Genomic DNA, 15,320 nt, shown 5'->3' on the forward strand with positions numbered 1-15,320 from the left:
TTTTTCTTTTCTTTTTTTTTTTTTTTGAGACCGAGTCTCGCCCTGTCGCCCAGGCTGGAGTGCAGTGGCATGATCTTGGCTCACTGCAACCCCTGCCTCCCAGGTTCAAGTGATTCTCCTGCCTCTGCCTCCCAAGTAGCTGGGATTACAGGGGTCTGCCACCATGGCTGGCTAATTTTTGTATTTTTTTTTTTTAGTAGAGACAGGGGTTTCACCATATTGACCAGGCTGGTCTCGAACTCCTAACCTTGTGATCCACCCGCCTTGGCCTCCCAAAGTGCTGGGATTACAGGCATGAGCCACCACACCCAGCCTAATTCAAGATTTCTTAAGGCAAAAGTATTTTTAACTTTTAGATACTACTAAAAATCCAAAAAAAGATGATTTTCAAATAAAACGGAGCCATTTTTAACATATTGAAAATTATTTGACTGATTAAATAAATTTGTTTTCTCTAATAATACAGTGTTTTCAAAAACAGTAAATAAGCAGCTTCTGCTTTCAAAGTAATTTTTTAATCAACTGACAAAGCCTAGCTCCTTGACCAAATTTTTTAGGTTCCTCTAAGCTCACTTCTACTAAGTTTCATTCTTGGTTCCCTTCCTGTCATTGGTCTATCCTAGACCAGTTTTAGATAAGAATCCAGCAATAGTCATTCCCCTCACCTTGGACTGCTTTAGCAAGAATCCCCTACCTTTGATGTCTCCTCTTTGTAATTTTTCTATCCACTGACCACCTCACCTTAATCCTTGGCTATAAATCCCCACTTGTCGTTGTTATATTGAGAGCTGAGCTTATCTCTCTCCCCTACTGCAATACCCTTAATTGCAGTAGTCTTGAATAATGTCTTCCTCACAGTTTTAACAAATATCAGAATAATTTTTTCTTTAACACAACAAGGCATTTAAGGAAAGCAGTCACACTCTTTTCGATATTAACAGAAAACTAATTTACCATACAATCACAAATAAAAGTGAAAGTTCAACAGAATATCCATATGAGTGACAATATAAATATTAAGGTAAGTTAGAGTTTACACAGTGAGTATAAAAAGGTTCCCTCAATATTTTAAGCAAAATAAATTTTTAAAAGGCTTTCCTATTTAAAACAAAGATAAGGGCACTGAAAAGTAGTAGAATCAAGCTTATTGCCCATTCATGCCAGAACTTACCAGTCAGAACTTTTAATAATAACAGAATGAAAATGGGAGAAAGTAGCTGGTGTGTAATCTGTAGTCAAGTTATATGTCATATAAAGTAATGGATACAAATAGCACTTGACACCCAAATTCCTCTATTCAGTCAACAAATACTTATTCAGGCTTGGTCCAAGATTGGAAAGATAGGATAATACTGCAGACCCCCTCTGCCGGAAAGGATCCTATGAGTTAGGAGACATGACATGTACAAATAAGCAGAATGCTATAAGTAGTTATATTACAAAGATGAATGGGATAAATTAATTCAAAAAGGGTACAAGTAAGGTGTTATCAGAGTTCAGAGGAATGAGAGATAATTTCTGATAAGAAGGCAAGAAAGGGTTTCATGAAAAAGAGGGTATGTGATTTAAGTCTTCATGGATGATTATTAGGATTTAACACGTAGAAGAAAAAGAGAAGGCATTTTAGTGATAGAAAGAAGCATAAGGAAAAGCAGCCCAGGCACAGTGGCTCACACCTGTAATCCCAGCACTTTGAGAGGCCAAGGCAGGTGGATCACCTGAGGTCAGGAGTTCAAGACCCGCCTGGCCAACACAGTGAAGCCCCGTCTCTAATAAAAATACAAAAATTAGCTGGCATGGTAGTGCATGCCTGTAATCACAGCTACTTGGGAGGCCAAGGCAAGAGAATCACTTGAATCCAGGAGGCGGAGGCTGCAGTGAGCTGAGATCACACCACTGCACTCCAGCCCAGGCAAAAGAGTGAGACAGTGTGTCCAAAAAAAAAAAAAAAAAAGGAAAAGCAGAGTGTATTAACAGTTTTCTGTATCCAATGGAAAGAAGAACAGTAGAAATTAACACTTAGGCCTGTGTAGTGAATTGAATACTGTCTCCCAAACATTCATGATTATCTGGAACCTCAGAATATGGCCTTATTTGGAAACAGGGTCTTTGCGGATGTAATGAATTAAGGATCTTGAGGTAAAATTATCCTGGATTTAGCCTGGGCCCTGAATCCAAAGAGGAAAGGACACAGAAACACACAGAGAAGGCCATGTGAAGACAGAGGCAAAGAATGGGAGATGCTGCCACAAACCAAGGAATGCTTGGGGTCACCAAAAAATGGAAGAGGCAAGGAATAATTCTTTTCTAGGGACTGAGGCAGAGCAGGAGGCACCTTTTGAGGGGCCGAGGGGCCTAGGGGTCCCTGCATGCATGGAAATAAAGGATACTCCTGAGTTCCTTCAAGTGAAACTCTAGGCATCTATCTAGCCAGCCCTGAGAAATAAGTAACTTGTTAAGCCAGAAAGTAATAGTAGCCTAAAAGAAGATGTTTGATTTCCCTATAGCAACTAAAGATAACATCTTAATATGTGTCCCTGAGTTGTCATTCAGAAGCACAGACCCCCTCCCTCACCAAGAACTCCCACTGAGCTGATCAGACCTTAGACCACAGGGGAACTAAAGACTCAATGCTCACCATCCTTCTTTGTTCTAAATTTCTTCCCAGGCTGGGTGTGGTGGCTCATGCCACTAATCCTAGCACTTTGGGAGGCTGAGGCAGGTGGATCACTTGAGGTCAGGAGTTTGAAACCAGCCTGGCCAACATGGTGAAACCCCTTCTCTGCTAAAAATACAAACAATTTAGCTGCACGTGGTGGCAGGCACCTATAATCCCAGCTACTCAGGAGGCTGAGGCAGAAGAATCACTTGAACCTGGGAGGTGGAGGTTGCAGTGAGCCGAGATCGCGCCACTGCACTCCAGCCTGGGCGACAGAGCAATACTTCGTCTCGAATTAATTAATTAATTAATTTCTTCCAGAAGGGCCTGGAGGGAGTCACACCCGTGAGCCAGTTAACGTTCTTTTCTGCTGACCTCAAATTTTTAAAAGATGGTTCTCTTCCTTAACCAATTGCAAATCAGAAAATTTTTAAATCTGTCTACCCATCTATGACCTACCTGTAAGCTCCCCTTTCAAGATATCTGGCCCTTTTAGGCCAAAACCAATGAGTATCCTCCATGTATTGATTTACGATTTTTGCCTGTAGCTTCTATATTCCTGAAAGTTACCCTTGCCTTTAAAAACCCTTACCCATGAGCCTTGGGGAGGTTGGGCTTTGAGCATTTACCTGGTCCTCTTTGCTTAATGCCCTATAAATGTCTTCCTTTCTACTGCTACAGAAACTCTGGTGTAGATATGTGATTTTTACTGAGCCAGGTAAGCAGACCCAATTGCGGTTCTATAACAGGACTTCAGAGGGAGCACAGCCCTATAAACATCTTGATTTCAGCTGCTAAAACTAAGTAAATGTCTCATTTCAGTTTATGAATTGTGGTAATTTGTTACAGCAACCCTAGGAAACTAATATAGCTTCATTAAGGACAATTCACAGAGGCCTATATTTTCCATGCCCAGCATTTCTTTTTATTACATTTTGAAAAAAACAAAATACTGACAAAAAAAAAATTTCTCAGGCCGGGCATGGTGGCTCACGCCTATAATCCCAGCACTTCGGGAGGCCGAGGCGTGTGGATCACGAGGTCAGGAAATCGAGACCATCCTGGCTAACATGGTGAAACCCCGACTCTACTAAAAATACAAAAAAATTAGCCAGGCATGGTGGTGGGCGCCTGTAGTCCCAGCTACTCGGGAGGCTGAGGCAGGAGAATGGCGTGAACCCGGGAGGTGGAGATTGCAGTGAGCCGAGATCACACCACTGTACTCGAGGCTGGGCAACAGAGGGAGACTTCGTCTCAAAAAAAAAAAAAAAAGTCTTGGCTGGGCACAGTGACTCACGACTCAGGACTTTGGGAAACTGAGGTGGGAGGATTACTTGAGCCCAAGAGTTCAAGACCAGCATAGGCAATATAGACCCCTGCAGTCTCTACAAAAGATAAAAAAATTAGCCAGGCATGGTGGCGAGTGCCTGTAGTCCCAGCTGCTTGGGAGGATGAGGTGAGAGGACTGCTTGAGCCCAGGAGGTTGAGACTGCCGTAAGCCACGATGGTGCCACTGCACTCCAGCCTGGGACAGAATTTAAATAAATTTCTCCTTTATAAGCATATTCTCATATTACCAGCCAATTATATATATAAAAAAAGGCAAACAGAAAACAATGAAATGTCATTACTTACAATGTGTGACTCCAGCCAGAGTTTGGTAGAAAGTAGGAGTATCACTATCATCAGTGAGGGTAACATACACACCTCCAGATAGAAGCCATCGAGAGAAAGTAAAAGCATCTTTGTTTAGAAAAAGCCAATTTCTAAACTTTTCATAGTTTACCTTTTCACCCTAAAATTAAAACAAGAAAACATACGTTTAGTCAAATTTTAAGGTATCTTACTTGGAACCTGCACAACCTGAAATTTGCAATTAGTTGGCAATTACCTTTCTGCTATCTACAAAGGAAGGATTATCTAATAACACTGCAGGGTGTATATACATATTTGGAAATCAAACTGTTTTCAAAAATACTTGTGCTTCATAACTTCTACTTGCATAAAATCTGTATGTTAACTACAAATTATTTCATCAATTCAGTAAAGCAGTACACTGCCAATAAGCCAGATTTTGTTTGCTAAGTATATCCCAAAACCAGTAAACTGCATTTTGTTTTTTGTTTTTGTTTGTTTGTTTGAGATGGAGTCTCACTTTGTCGCCCAGGCTGGAGTGCAGTGGCGCGATCTCGGCTCACTGCAAGCTCTGCCTCCCGGGTTCACGCCATTCTCCTGCCTCAGCCTCCTGAGTAGCTGGGACTACAGGCACCCACCACCACGCCCGGCTAATTTTTTGTATTTTTTAGTAAAGATGAGGTTTCACCGTGTTAGCCAGGATGGTCTTGATCTCCTGACCTTGTGATCTGCCCGCCTCGGCCTCCCAAAGTGCTGGGATTACAGGCATGAGCCACCGTGCCCGGCCATCTGCATTTCTTTAAACATTTAATAAATCCAATTTTTCACTTGCCTTATCCCTCTTCTTTAGCACTCTTCAATCTGCCTGAGTTACTATATCTTAATTAAATCTGTATGGAATTAAAATACTCTTTAAATTTCATTTGTGAATTAAAAACAACTATCCAGGTGTCCTCCTAGAGTAGACAATCAGGATCCCAGAAGGCATCACTGAAAACATGTATGTACACAGAGAACAAAAAGAAGCAAGTTGATTTCTGTTTCTTTGCTTTCTTTCCAGGTATTTTTCTTGATAAATCTCTGGAGAAAAGTATCCAGGCTGAAAAAGAGCATCATATGGTTTGTTCATGCCAATCCCTTTGCTTGGAAGACAAGAGATCCTAGGTTTAGTGGGAGCCAGGTATTTCTAAGCAGAAAAAGGGAGAAGCAATTCACAAGGAAATACAATGAAGCTACAACCTGAACTATTTGATCAGGAAAAAAAAGAAAGAAATACATTGAATAATGACAGTCAAGATTGGAGCAGCTCTAATCCTAATAGACATGCTAAAGAATACGAATAATTAGTTACCTAAAAGAAATATGGTAGAAACATATCTACATTGTTTAGTAGCATCCCATTAAGTGAGGCGATACTTTTAGCCCGGTACTTTCAGAACATTTAACGTGACTGCAATCCAAGCAATCAAGACATTGACAGTCTTGTTTTTCTGAATGGAAGAATATGGTGTGAAAGTGGATCATACAAATTGGGTCATTCTTGTCATAACTAAATCAGAGTCAACAGGCCCGGGGTAGAAAGTATTCACGATACATTGCTCTCGAAATGTAATTCTCTGTAAGTCCAGCTGCTGAGATGACTTGCTGCAACTAATTTTGCCCACCACCATCGCCCACCAACTGAAGTTTGCCAGCTCCCTAAAGCTTTACTAATACCAATGAACTTTCTCTCAGGACCATATGTAACACTCCCATTTTTAGAAAACTCCCAACCTTCTCTTTGTTCTTTGGACATATTGAAGATCACCCAGTCTTCATGTATGCCCTATACATTTTTATTTTGACATTGACAGTGACATTCAGACATGTTGCAGGGACATATGAGTACACTGCCAACATGTTTAGAGATGAGAGTTCCTACCCATATTCTTTCTGTATCCCATGTTTAGTCTAGAAAGAAGCTTAGTATAAATTCTACAAGCTGATGCACATTTTTACACACATTAACATCTCTGACATTGGGATAAGTCTTAAAATCAATAGCATCCTTTAATTGTAATTTCTTAGTGGTTGCGATATTGTTAAATATATATTTGGTCTTCATCTCTTTTTCTGGCATGCAACTCCTAAAATTCTTGTAATCTCCAAAGTGATAAATGACTCTGCATGCTAATGAATGGACCCCACAGCTGGGTGGGGGGCTGCTAGATAGCCTCAAGATGGGGGCTGGCCACTGGGAAAAAAAAAAAAAAAAACCACAATGATTAACCTCTAGGGAGGGAGGGGAGAGGGCTTAAAGTTGAGCTGATTACCAATGGTCAATGATTTAATCAATCATGATCGCTAGCGAAGATGTCTAGGGGTCAGTTTTGTGGAACTAATCCCTCAACCTGTGGGATCTGATGCTATCTCCAGGTAGACCCTTCTACCACCTTCATACAGAGCTAATACCAGATGTTTACAATGTCCTAAGAACTGCTCTAAATATTTCAAATACTAATTTAATCTTCAAAACACTCTCTACAGAAGACACTATTATTATCCCCATTTTATCATGAGAAAACCAAGACACCAAAAGGTTAAGGAATTTGCCTACTGTTATACAGTGGAAGAAAGAGGACTGAACTCAGGTAGTCCAGGCTCCAAAGTTAGCACACTGCCTGTCTAAGTGAAATACAAAGTAATCTCTGAAATTCACTTGCCCATTGGGAATCATTCCACATAACTGGTAGACCAAAAATTATATGGTCAAATCTGATTTTTTGTGTTTCTGAGTCATGGATCTCTTCTAAAAAGAGAAGAATAGCATAAAATATAAATTTCCATTTTAAGAGTCAACAACCTAAAATAAGTCAGTGAGAAAAAAACTTCATACAACACCTAGGTAGATTCCTTTATAACTTCATCTGTCAAGGCTAATAATAAAGCACAAGATAGAAAAAGCTGAGACCCATATCACTTAAATCTAAGCACTAGGTCCTTATATTTTAGCTAAAGTGCTTCTGTGTGTGTGTGTGTGTGTGTGTGTGTGTGTATAAACACAAAAACAACACAAAGCATTGTTATTGAAGGTCTGAATTAACCTATTCTAATATAAATACTTGGATAGCAATGTTCTACATGCAATCATCAGACACACTACTCAGATATTACATCAGGCAAATAAATCAAATAGTTGAATCAAATACCAATAGCCCATTTACAATGTTGGTTTTATACCAACTAGAGGTATCTAATAGTTCAAATAGCCATATACATGAGCTTCACACTTCTTTGATCTTTTCTCCTCTAAAGATCTTATTAAAAACACCACCAACTCAGGCATTAACTACCACAGTCTTATGATGTCTTTATTATAGTAACTTCCTCTTCCCATAATTGAAAATTTAAGCATTCCACTCTTCCTATCACCATTTCCTCTTATGAGTACATTTCATCTAGTATCCTACACCAGCAATTTTTTAATTCCACAGGACCTACACCAATGACCTACCTGCAGATCACGAAATTTAATGATCACTTCTCAGTGATCAAAGGTCAACTCACTAGACCTTCCAGGGTATTTGACATAGTTGAGTTCTCCTTCCTTCTTGAAACATTGTCCTCAGTTGGCTTCCAGGACACTATTCTCTTTTATTAATCCTCTTTTCTTGCAGGCTATTTCTTAGTGGTCTGTTTTGAGTCCTCTTCATCTCTCCAAACTCTAAACACTGGATGACAGGACTCATTCTTCCAACCTGTTTTCTATCTAAACTTACTCCTAGATGATCTCATCCTCACCTGTAAGCCAACAACAAATCCTTTACTCCTCAACAACAGATTTATATATCAAAAATCACATTTGACAACTCCACTTGAGTGTCTAATAGGATTCTCAAGTGTAATTACAACTTTCTTGATATCCAACCCCCTAACCTGCTTCTCCATTACTCTTAGCCATCTCAGTTAGTGGTAATTCCATTTATTTACTGAATCAGGCTAAATACTAATCATCTTCCCTCTACTCATTCTGTCACATAGTCCATAATCAATACGAGAAAAAATTCTAGGCCAACTCTACCTTTGAAACAAATGCAGAATCTGAAAACTTCTCACTACCTCACTGCTACACCATGTTCTAAATGACTGATTAAATCACTGACCATTGGTAATCATGACCCTCATGCCTGGATTATTCAGATACCTCAATTGGACTCAGTTCAGCCTACTTCCCACATAAGATCCAAAGTGATCATGTGTGTAAAAAAAAAAAAAAAAAGCCTCATATTTTGTTACTCCTCTACTCAAAACCTTCCAGTGGTTTCTATCTCACTCAGGGTAAAAGTCAAAGGACTCACGCTGTCCTATAGGACAATATATAATCATTTCCTACCACTCCCCTGTTCACACCATTCCAACTAAATTGGCCTTTTTATTGTTCCTTGGACATACAAGTACACCCCCACCTCAAGGCCTTTGCTATATTCTCTTGATGAAAAGTGGTCCTCCAGATATCTTCATGGTTTTCTTTCTCACTTGCTATAAATTATTTACTCAAATCTTACTTATCTGATAGACCTAAGCATTATATATAAAATAAACAAGATTCAGATTTTCTCTATTACCACCTTCTTCCTTTATTCTACTTTATTTTCCCCTATAGCACTAATTATCTGCTAATACATGTGCCTGCTATTGTGTTTACATTTTTAGAGTACTGGGTAGCCAACCACCCTTAGTTTCCATCTACAAAAATGAGAATGTCTGCATAAACCGTATTAAAATGAAAAAATATCATACTTCCTGAAAAAGAAAAAAGAGTATTAATGTTTTGGACATCTATGTCAAAAATCCAATCAGTCAGGTTTGCTAGATTATCTTTTTTTCTTACAAGCAAATTTTATTATGGGGGAAAAAAACAAACAAATCATAGCTCAGTTCGTCCTGAAGTAGTAAATTACTATCACAGCAACTTCCAGTCAATATGTCAGAACCAAAAACACAGGAAGCACATCCTTTTGCACCTGACACTTGGAAATGCTGGATAAAACGTTAGCACCATAACCACCGCCAAAAACTGCATGCTAGGCTCAAAAGCAAGAAAGAGATATCACCAGGTGCTATCAACACAGGAGATATTCAAAACCAGAGTGGTAAGAAACTAATGATAGGCAGTCCAAAGATATATCAGAACCAGATACATGCAAAGGCTGAAATATGGACAATCAATGTCTATACAGTCAGGAAGGCAGAGCTAACTCCCCAAATAAAACAAAGAACAATGGAGGACTGTCATACTGGTGAAATGGAATTGTGTCAAAAAGCCACCCGAAAGAAAACGGGCAGCACTGAGTGCTGCATGAAAGAATCAGAACTTCTAAAGGGATTTTTACTCTACAATCACTAAGGACTTGTCACATACTAGCAGACCTCTGAAAAGAAAAATAAAATAATTCTCTCTGTTAAAGATATACTTTTTCTATTGCCGAATTTTCTATTGTTTAATTTTTCTATAAAGACACAATGAAAATATATTATTTTTGAAAACAGAAAAAATGACTTTCCCCACCCTCTGGTAGAGTCGGGGTCTTGCTACATTGTCCAGGCTGGTCTTGAACTCCTGGGATCAAGAGATCTTCTCACCTGGGTCACCCAAAGTACTTGGATTACAGGTGTGAGCCACCTTGCCTGGCCCAAAGATGACAATTTTTTAACACAAATATTTCACTATGCAAATCAACTAGGTGAAATAAATGACAAAATAGGCTTTGATAAAACAGGTCACAGATGGCTCAAGGCTAATGAATGAATGATATCCGTGATGAAAAGCAAAGACACTACAACATGAGCACTGTTTCAGGTTCCTGCAGGAGTGTGTGTGTGTGTGTGTGTGTGTGTGTGTATTACTGTGTTAGTGTGAGTATATAGAATTGTGTTTCATTATACTCTAAGTATGAATAGTTGCCTTTACAGTAGAATTGAAAATTTTCAGATTTACAAATGTAACATTAATGAGAGTCATGCAATAGCACATAAATGGAAACATCAATAAATATAAAAATGCCAAGAGTAATCTGCACATAAACATCTGTTTGTCATACTTAAAACTTATTACACAACTAAGAGTTAATACTTTGTCAATGAAAAGAGATAAAATGTAAATCTTTAACTATACCTCTGAGAAACACTTCCTGAGTGTATCTGGGACTTTACCATCCACCACATGGAGCATTCTTTCCATTTCTTCCCGTATAACATAGTTCCCAGATTCACTTGAAAAAAGACTAAAAATGTCTAAGAAAAAGAAAGATAGAATAAATTAATCTTAACAAAGACCAAATATACGTTGGTGGAAGTAGGGAGAAAAGACAAAGCTACAATAACTGAGTGATTACTAGGGCCAAGCACCTTATAAATATAGTTTATTCCTTAAAATAATCCAGCAACAAAAATTTAAAACAGCAGTGTAGTATCTTTTCAAACATGCCAAATTTGCAAAAATCTTTAGGTATTACAATACAAAGTGTTAGCAAAGACTAGGAGAAACAGGACCTCTTATACACTGTTAATAGGAGCACAAATTATTGCAACCATTTTCATGAGTAATTTGGCAAAATCTAGTAAAGGTCAAGAGACATTCCAGAAACTCCACTTCCATCTTTGAAAAACTCTGAAACCTGCGTACAAAATACAAGATGTTCACTGAAATACTGTTTGTAAGAGCAAAACTTCGAAAAAAAAAAAAGATAAATGTCTGTCAACAAGAGAACAGGTAAAATGAGATACACACAATGAAATACTACATAGAAGTTAAAATATGTGTTTCAAGATGGATAAATATCAAAAGATATAATATTCAGAGGAAAAGCAAATGACAAAATCATCTGTATAGTACAGTAGTACCCCCTTATCCATGGTTTTGCTTTCCAAGGTTTCAGTCACCTGTGGTTAACAGAGGTCCAAAAATATTAAATGGAAATTTCCAGAAATGAACAATTCATAAACTTTAAATTGCACACTGTTCTGAGTAACGTGATAAAATCTCTTGCCTCCCTCTTTATCCCACCTGGGACCTGAATGATCCTGTTGTCCAGTGTATCCACATGCTACTCGCCTGTTAGTCACTTAGTGGCCATTTTGGTTATCAGACTTACAGATCACAAGAAGGGTGAGTACAGGAAGATATTTTAACAGAGAGAGTGACCAGATTCACATAAAACTTTTATTATAGTATATTGTTATGATATTACTATTTTATTATTGTTAATATCTTACTGTGCCTAATTTTTAAATTAATCTTTATCATAGATACATATGTACAGGAAGAAACGGTATATATAGGGTTTGGGACTATCTATGGTTTCAGACATCCACTGGGAGGGTCTTGGAACAGATCTGTGCAGATAAGGGGGGAACTAATGTGTACCATTTATTTAAAACTTTAAACCTGCAAAGTAGTTGACAATGTTTAAGGACACATAAACATGTTGTATAAAAACCAGCATGAGAAAAAAATCACCAAATTCATGAAAGTGGTAACCTCTGTAGAGGGAAGAACAGAATGGGATCATGAAGGGATACAAAGAAAACCTCACCTTAGTTTTAATATTTTTAAAAAATCAAATCAGGGACATATGATACAATGTTAAGAAATAGTTAAGCTAGGTGGAGGTACATATTAGATATATGTTTGAAATATTGTTGTTATAGGCTGAACTTTATCCCCCTAAAGATATACTGAAGTCCTAACCTTGAAGTCCCTGTGTATGTGAGATTATCTGGAAACAGAGTCTTTGTAGATATAATCAAGTTAAGATGAGGTCATTAGGGTGGGACCCAATATAATATGACTGGTGCCCTTATAAGAAGAAAAGCACAAACAGAAAAATAAAGCCATGTGTAAGAAAGGCAGGGATTAGAACGATATAGCTGCAGGCCAAGGAACCCCAAGGATTGTCAGTCATCCTAGAAGCAAGAGAGAAGAAAGAATTTTCCCCTACAGGTTTCAGAGAAAGCATGGCCCTGCTGACACTTTGATTTTGGACTTCCAGCCTTCAGAACTATGAGACGGTAAATATCTGTTGTTCTAAGCTACCCAGTTTGTGGTGCTTTGTTATGGCAGCCCTAGAAAACTAATACAATCACATTTTAAAAAATGAAGAAACTTAAAAAATATATGTTTGTGACTTAAAAAATTGTTACCAGTTGTACCTCAGTATCTGTAGGGGATTAGTTACAGAACCCCCAAGGACACCAAAATCTGCAGGTGCTCAAGCCTCATATAAAATGGCATGGTATTTTGTACATGAAAACTAAAAAAGAAAATCCTAAGCACCCCAACCAACTGAACAGACTCCCTCTCTTGGCCAAGGGGACCCCAGAAAATCCTTAAAAACAGATACTGGTCATGAGGGGATGGGCAGTCAGACACATCTCATTATATCCAATCCCTTTTGCAGTTTAGAGATGCAACAACTAACCAGCATTAAAAATAAAGATCAGAAGACTGACAGACTCTGTGGCAGAAAAATCCCAAATTGTAAACAAAACCTAAGCTATGCCAGGCAAGGCATTAAGTCATGTACCCCTACACTTAAAGAATAAACTGCCAGGTATGGTGGCTCATATTGGTAATCCCAGCACCTTGGGATGCCAAGACGAGAGAATCATTTGAGGCCAGGAGTTGGAGACCAGCCTGGGCAACATAGCGAGACCCCTATCTCTACAAAAAATTTAAAAATTAGCTGGGCATTGTGGTACGTGCCTCTAGTCCCAGCTACTCAGAAGGCTGAAACAGGAGGATCACTTGAGCCCAGGAGTTCAAGGCTGCAGTGAGCTATCTTGCCACTGTACTGCAGACTGGGAGACAGAATAAAACCCTGTCTCAATCAATCAATAAATTATGTTCTAACTGCTACAATGTTTTTCCTTTTCTTTTTTTTTTTTTCTTTTTGAGACAGAGTCTTGCCCTGTCGCCCAGGTTGGAGTGCAGTGGTGCAATCTCGGCTCACTGCAACCTCCACCTCCTGGATTCAAGCAATTCTCCTGTCTCAGCCTCCCTAGTAGCTGGGATTACAGTCACACGCCCAGCTAATTTTTGTATTTTTAGTAGAGACGGGGTTTCACCATATTAGTCAGGCTGGTCTCAAACTCCTGACCTCAGGTGATCCACATGCCTCAGCCTCCCAAAGTGCTGGGATTACAGGTGTGAGCCATCACAACCCACCTCAAAATATCATGGCATGAGCCACCGTGCCTGGCCATTTTTCTTTTTCTCTAGCAGTTATTGAATAAGCACTGGCCTTGAGATAAGCAATATTGAAACAGTTGCAGCTCATTCACCACCAAATGCTAACCTACTGATTCCTGTTCCACAAGCCATAACTACAGCTTTGACTGGACAAGAGAGCTATTTCAGTAGCTATCAACAAGTTAGTGGTCTCCTGATAAGAAGACCACTGACCATGGACTGGTTCTGGCTGGTTTACAGAGGCTGCTCACTTGACTGCCTTGCTGTCCTTGTTTCACCTTTTGACTTATAGGGCCTAACTGTAATGCATTTAAATATTAAGTCTCCACCCCAAAGTAAACATCGGGCCTAACTGTAATGCATTTAAATATTAAGTTTCCACCCCAAAGTAAACATGCGACACATATAACAGTACGCATGTGTCAGGAACCACTTCATGAATATTCATGGCCCCTCCGATAAGCTGTTGAATATGTACAACTGGCCAACCTCTTCAGCATAAGTCTCTGTTCTATTCTCCCTTGCACAGTACCTGTTTGGGGTATCTGCTGGAGGCTATGTTTCTCAGCCTGTCAAAATGGCCAACTTGCAGGCTATAACCCTTTATAAGAAATAAAGTTTCTTTTCCAAATTTATAGATATCATAATTTTTTTCAGTTGACACATATAACCTATCCACATCCTCCCATATATTTTAAATCATCATTAGGTTATTTATAATACCTAAAACAATGTGAATACTATGTAAATAGTTGTTATAGTGTATTGTTTCTTATTTGTATTATTTTTATTGCTGTACTGTTACCTTAAGCTCCTGGCCTTAAAAAGATCCCCCTGCCTCAGCCTCCCAAATAACTAGGATTACAGGCATGACTACCATACCTGTCCTGTATTTTTAATTATTGCTGCCTGGGGCCAATTTATATTTCTGCTGGTGAAGAAATGCTAATTTGCAAAAATCAAGATCACAATTATATTCCAATACATAAAACTGGGTTTATGGATACATTCATTATCTTGATTATGGTAATGGTTTACTGGGCATATACACGTGTCAAAACATATACAAATGTGTAACTAAGTATGCTAGCTCATGTTTGTAATCCTAGCACTTTGGAAGACAGAGGCAGAAGGATCAGTTGAGGCCAGGAGTTTGAGTCCAGCCTGGGCAACCTAGCAAGACCCTATCTCTACAAAAATAAAATAAAGAAAATAAATTAGCTAGGCATGGTGGCATGCACCTATAGTCCTAGCTACTTGGGAGGCTGAGGTAGGTGGATCACTTGAGCCCAGGAGTTAAGGGCTGCAGTGAACTATGTGCCACTGTGCCACTATATTCTAGCCTGGGCTACAGAGTAAGGCTATCTCCTCTGTCCCCTATCCCCTCCAAAAACAAAAACAAAACCACGTATCAAAATATATACTTTATATATGTGCATATTATTGTATGACAATTATACCTCAATAAAACTTTTCTTAAAAATGATCTCTTTGTCCATTTTGTGCTGCTATAATAAAATACCACAGATCTAGCAACTTATTATAATGAACAGAGATTTATTTCTTACAATTCAGGAGGCTAAGAAGTCCAAGGTCAAGGCACCTGCATCCGGCAAAAGGACCTTCTTGCTCTTCCATCATCCCATAGCGGAAAGCAGAAGAGCAAGAGAACACATGCAAGAGGGAGAGAGAAGGAGGCTGAATTCTTCCTTTATAAGGATGCCACTCCTGTGATAAGAAGCTCACTCCTGAGATAACAGCATTCATTCATTCATGGGTGTGGACCCCTCATGATCT

The 15,320-nt window shown here is 38.9% G+C and overlaps 1 protein-coding gene across 18 annotated transcripts in view; it reads right to left on the reverse strand.

Annotated features, from left to right (window-relative positions):
- The window catches only part of USP32 (ubiquitin specific peptidase 32), a 214,314-nt gene that overhangs the window by 106,939 nt on the left and 92,055 nt on the right, over positions 1-15,320 (reverse strand). For 15 of the 18 annotated variants that reach the window (XM_063799084.1, XM_063799082.1, XM_063799080.1 and 12 more), the window contains exons 4-5: positions 10,449-10,567; positions 4,295-4,454 (exon numbers count right to left, since the gene is read on the reverse strand). In XM_063799084.1, the coding sequence (XP_063655154.1) occupies positions 4,295-4,454; positions 10,449-10,567 (279 nt within the window). The remainder of the gene's footprint in view (positions 1-4,294; positions 4,455-10,448; positions 10,568-15,320) is intronic. The other 3 variants (XM_063799092.1, XM_063799093.1, XM_063799091.1) reach the window with 1 other exon arrangement.

This window comes from Pan troglodytes, chromosome 19 (assembly GCF_028858775.2).
Source record: "Pan troglodytes isolate AG18354 chromosome 19, NHGRI_mPanTro3-v2.0_pri, whole genome shotgun sequence".
In the NCBI taxonomy this organism is placed as follows: Eukaryota; Metazoa; Chordata; class Mammalia; order Primates; family Hominidae; genus Pan; species Pan troglodytes.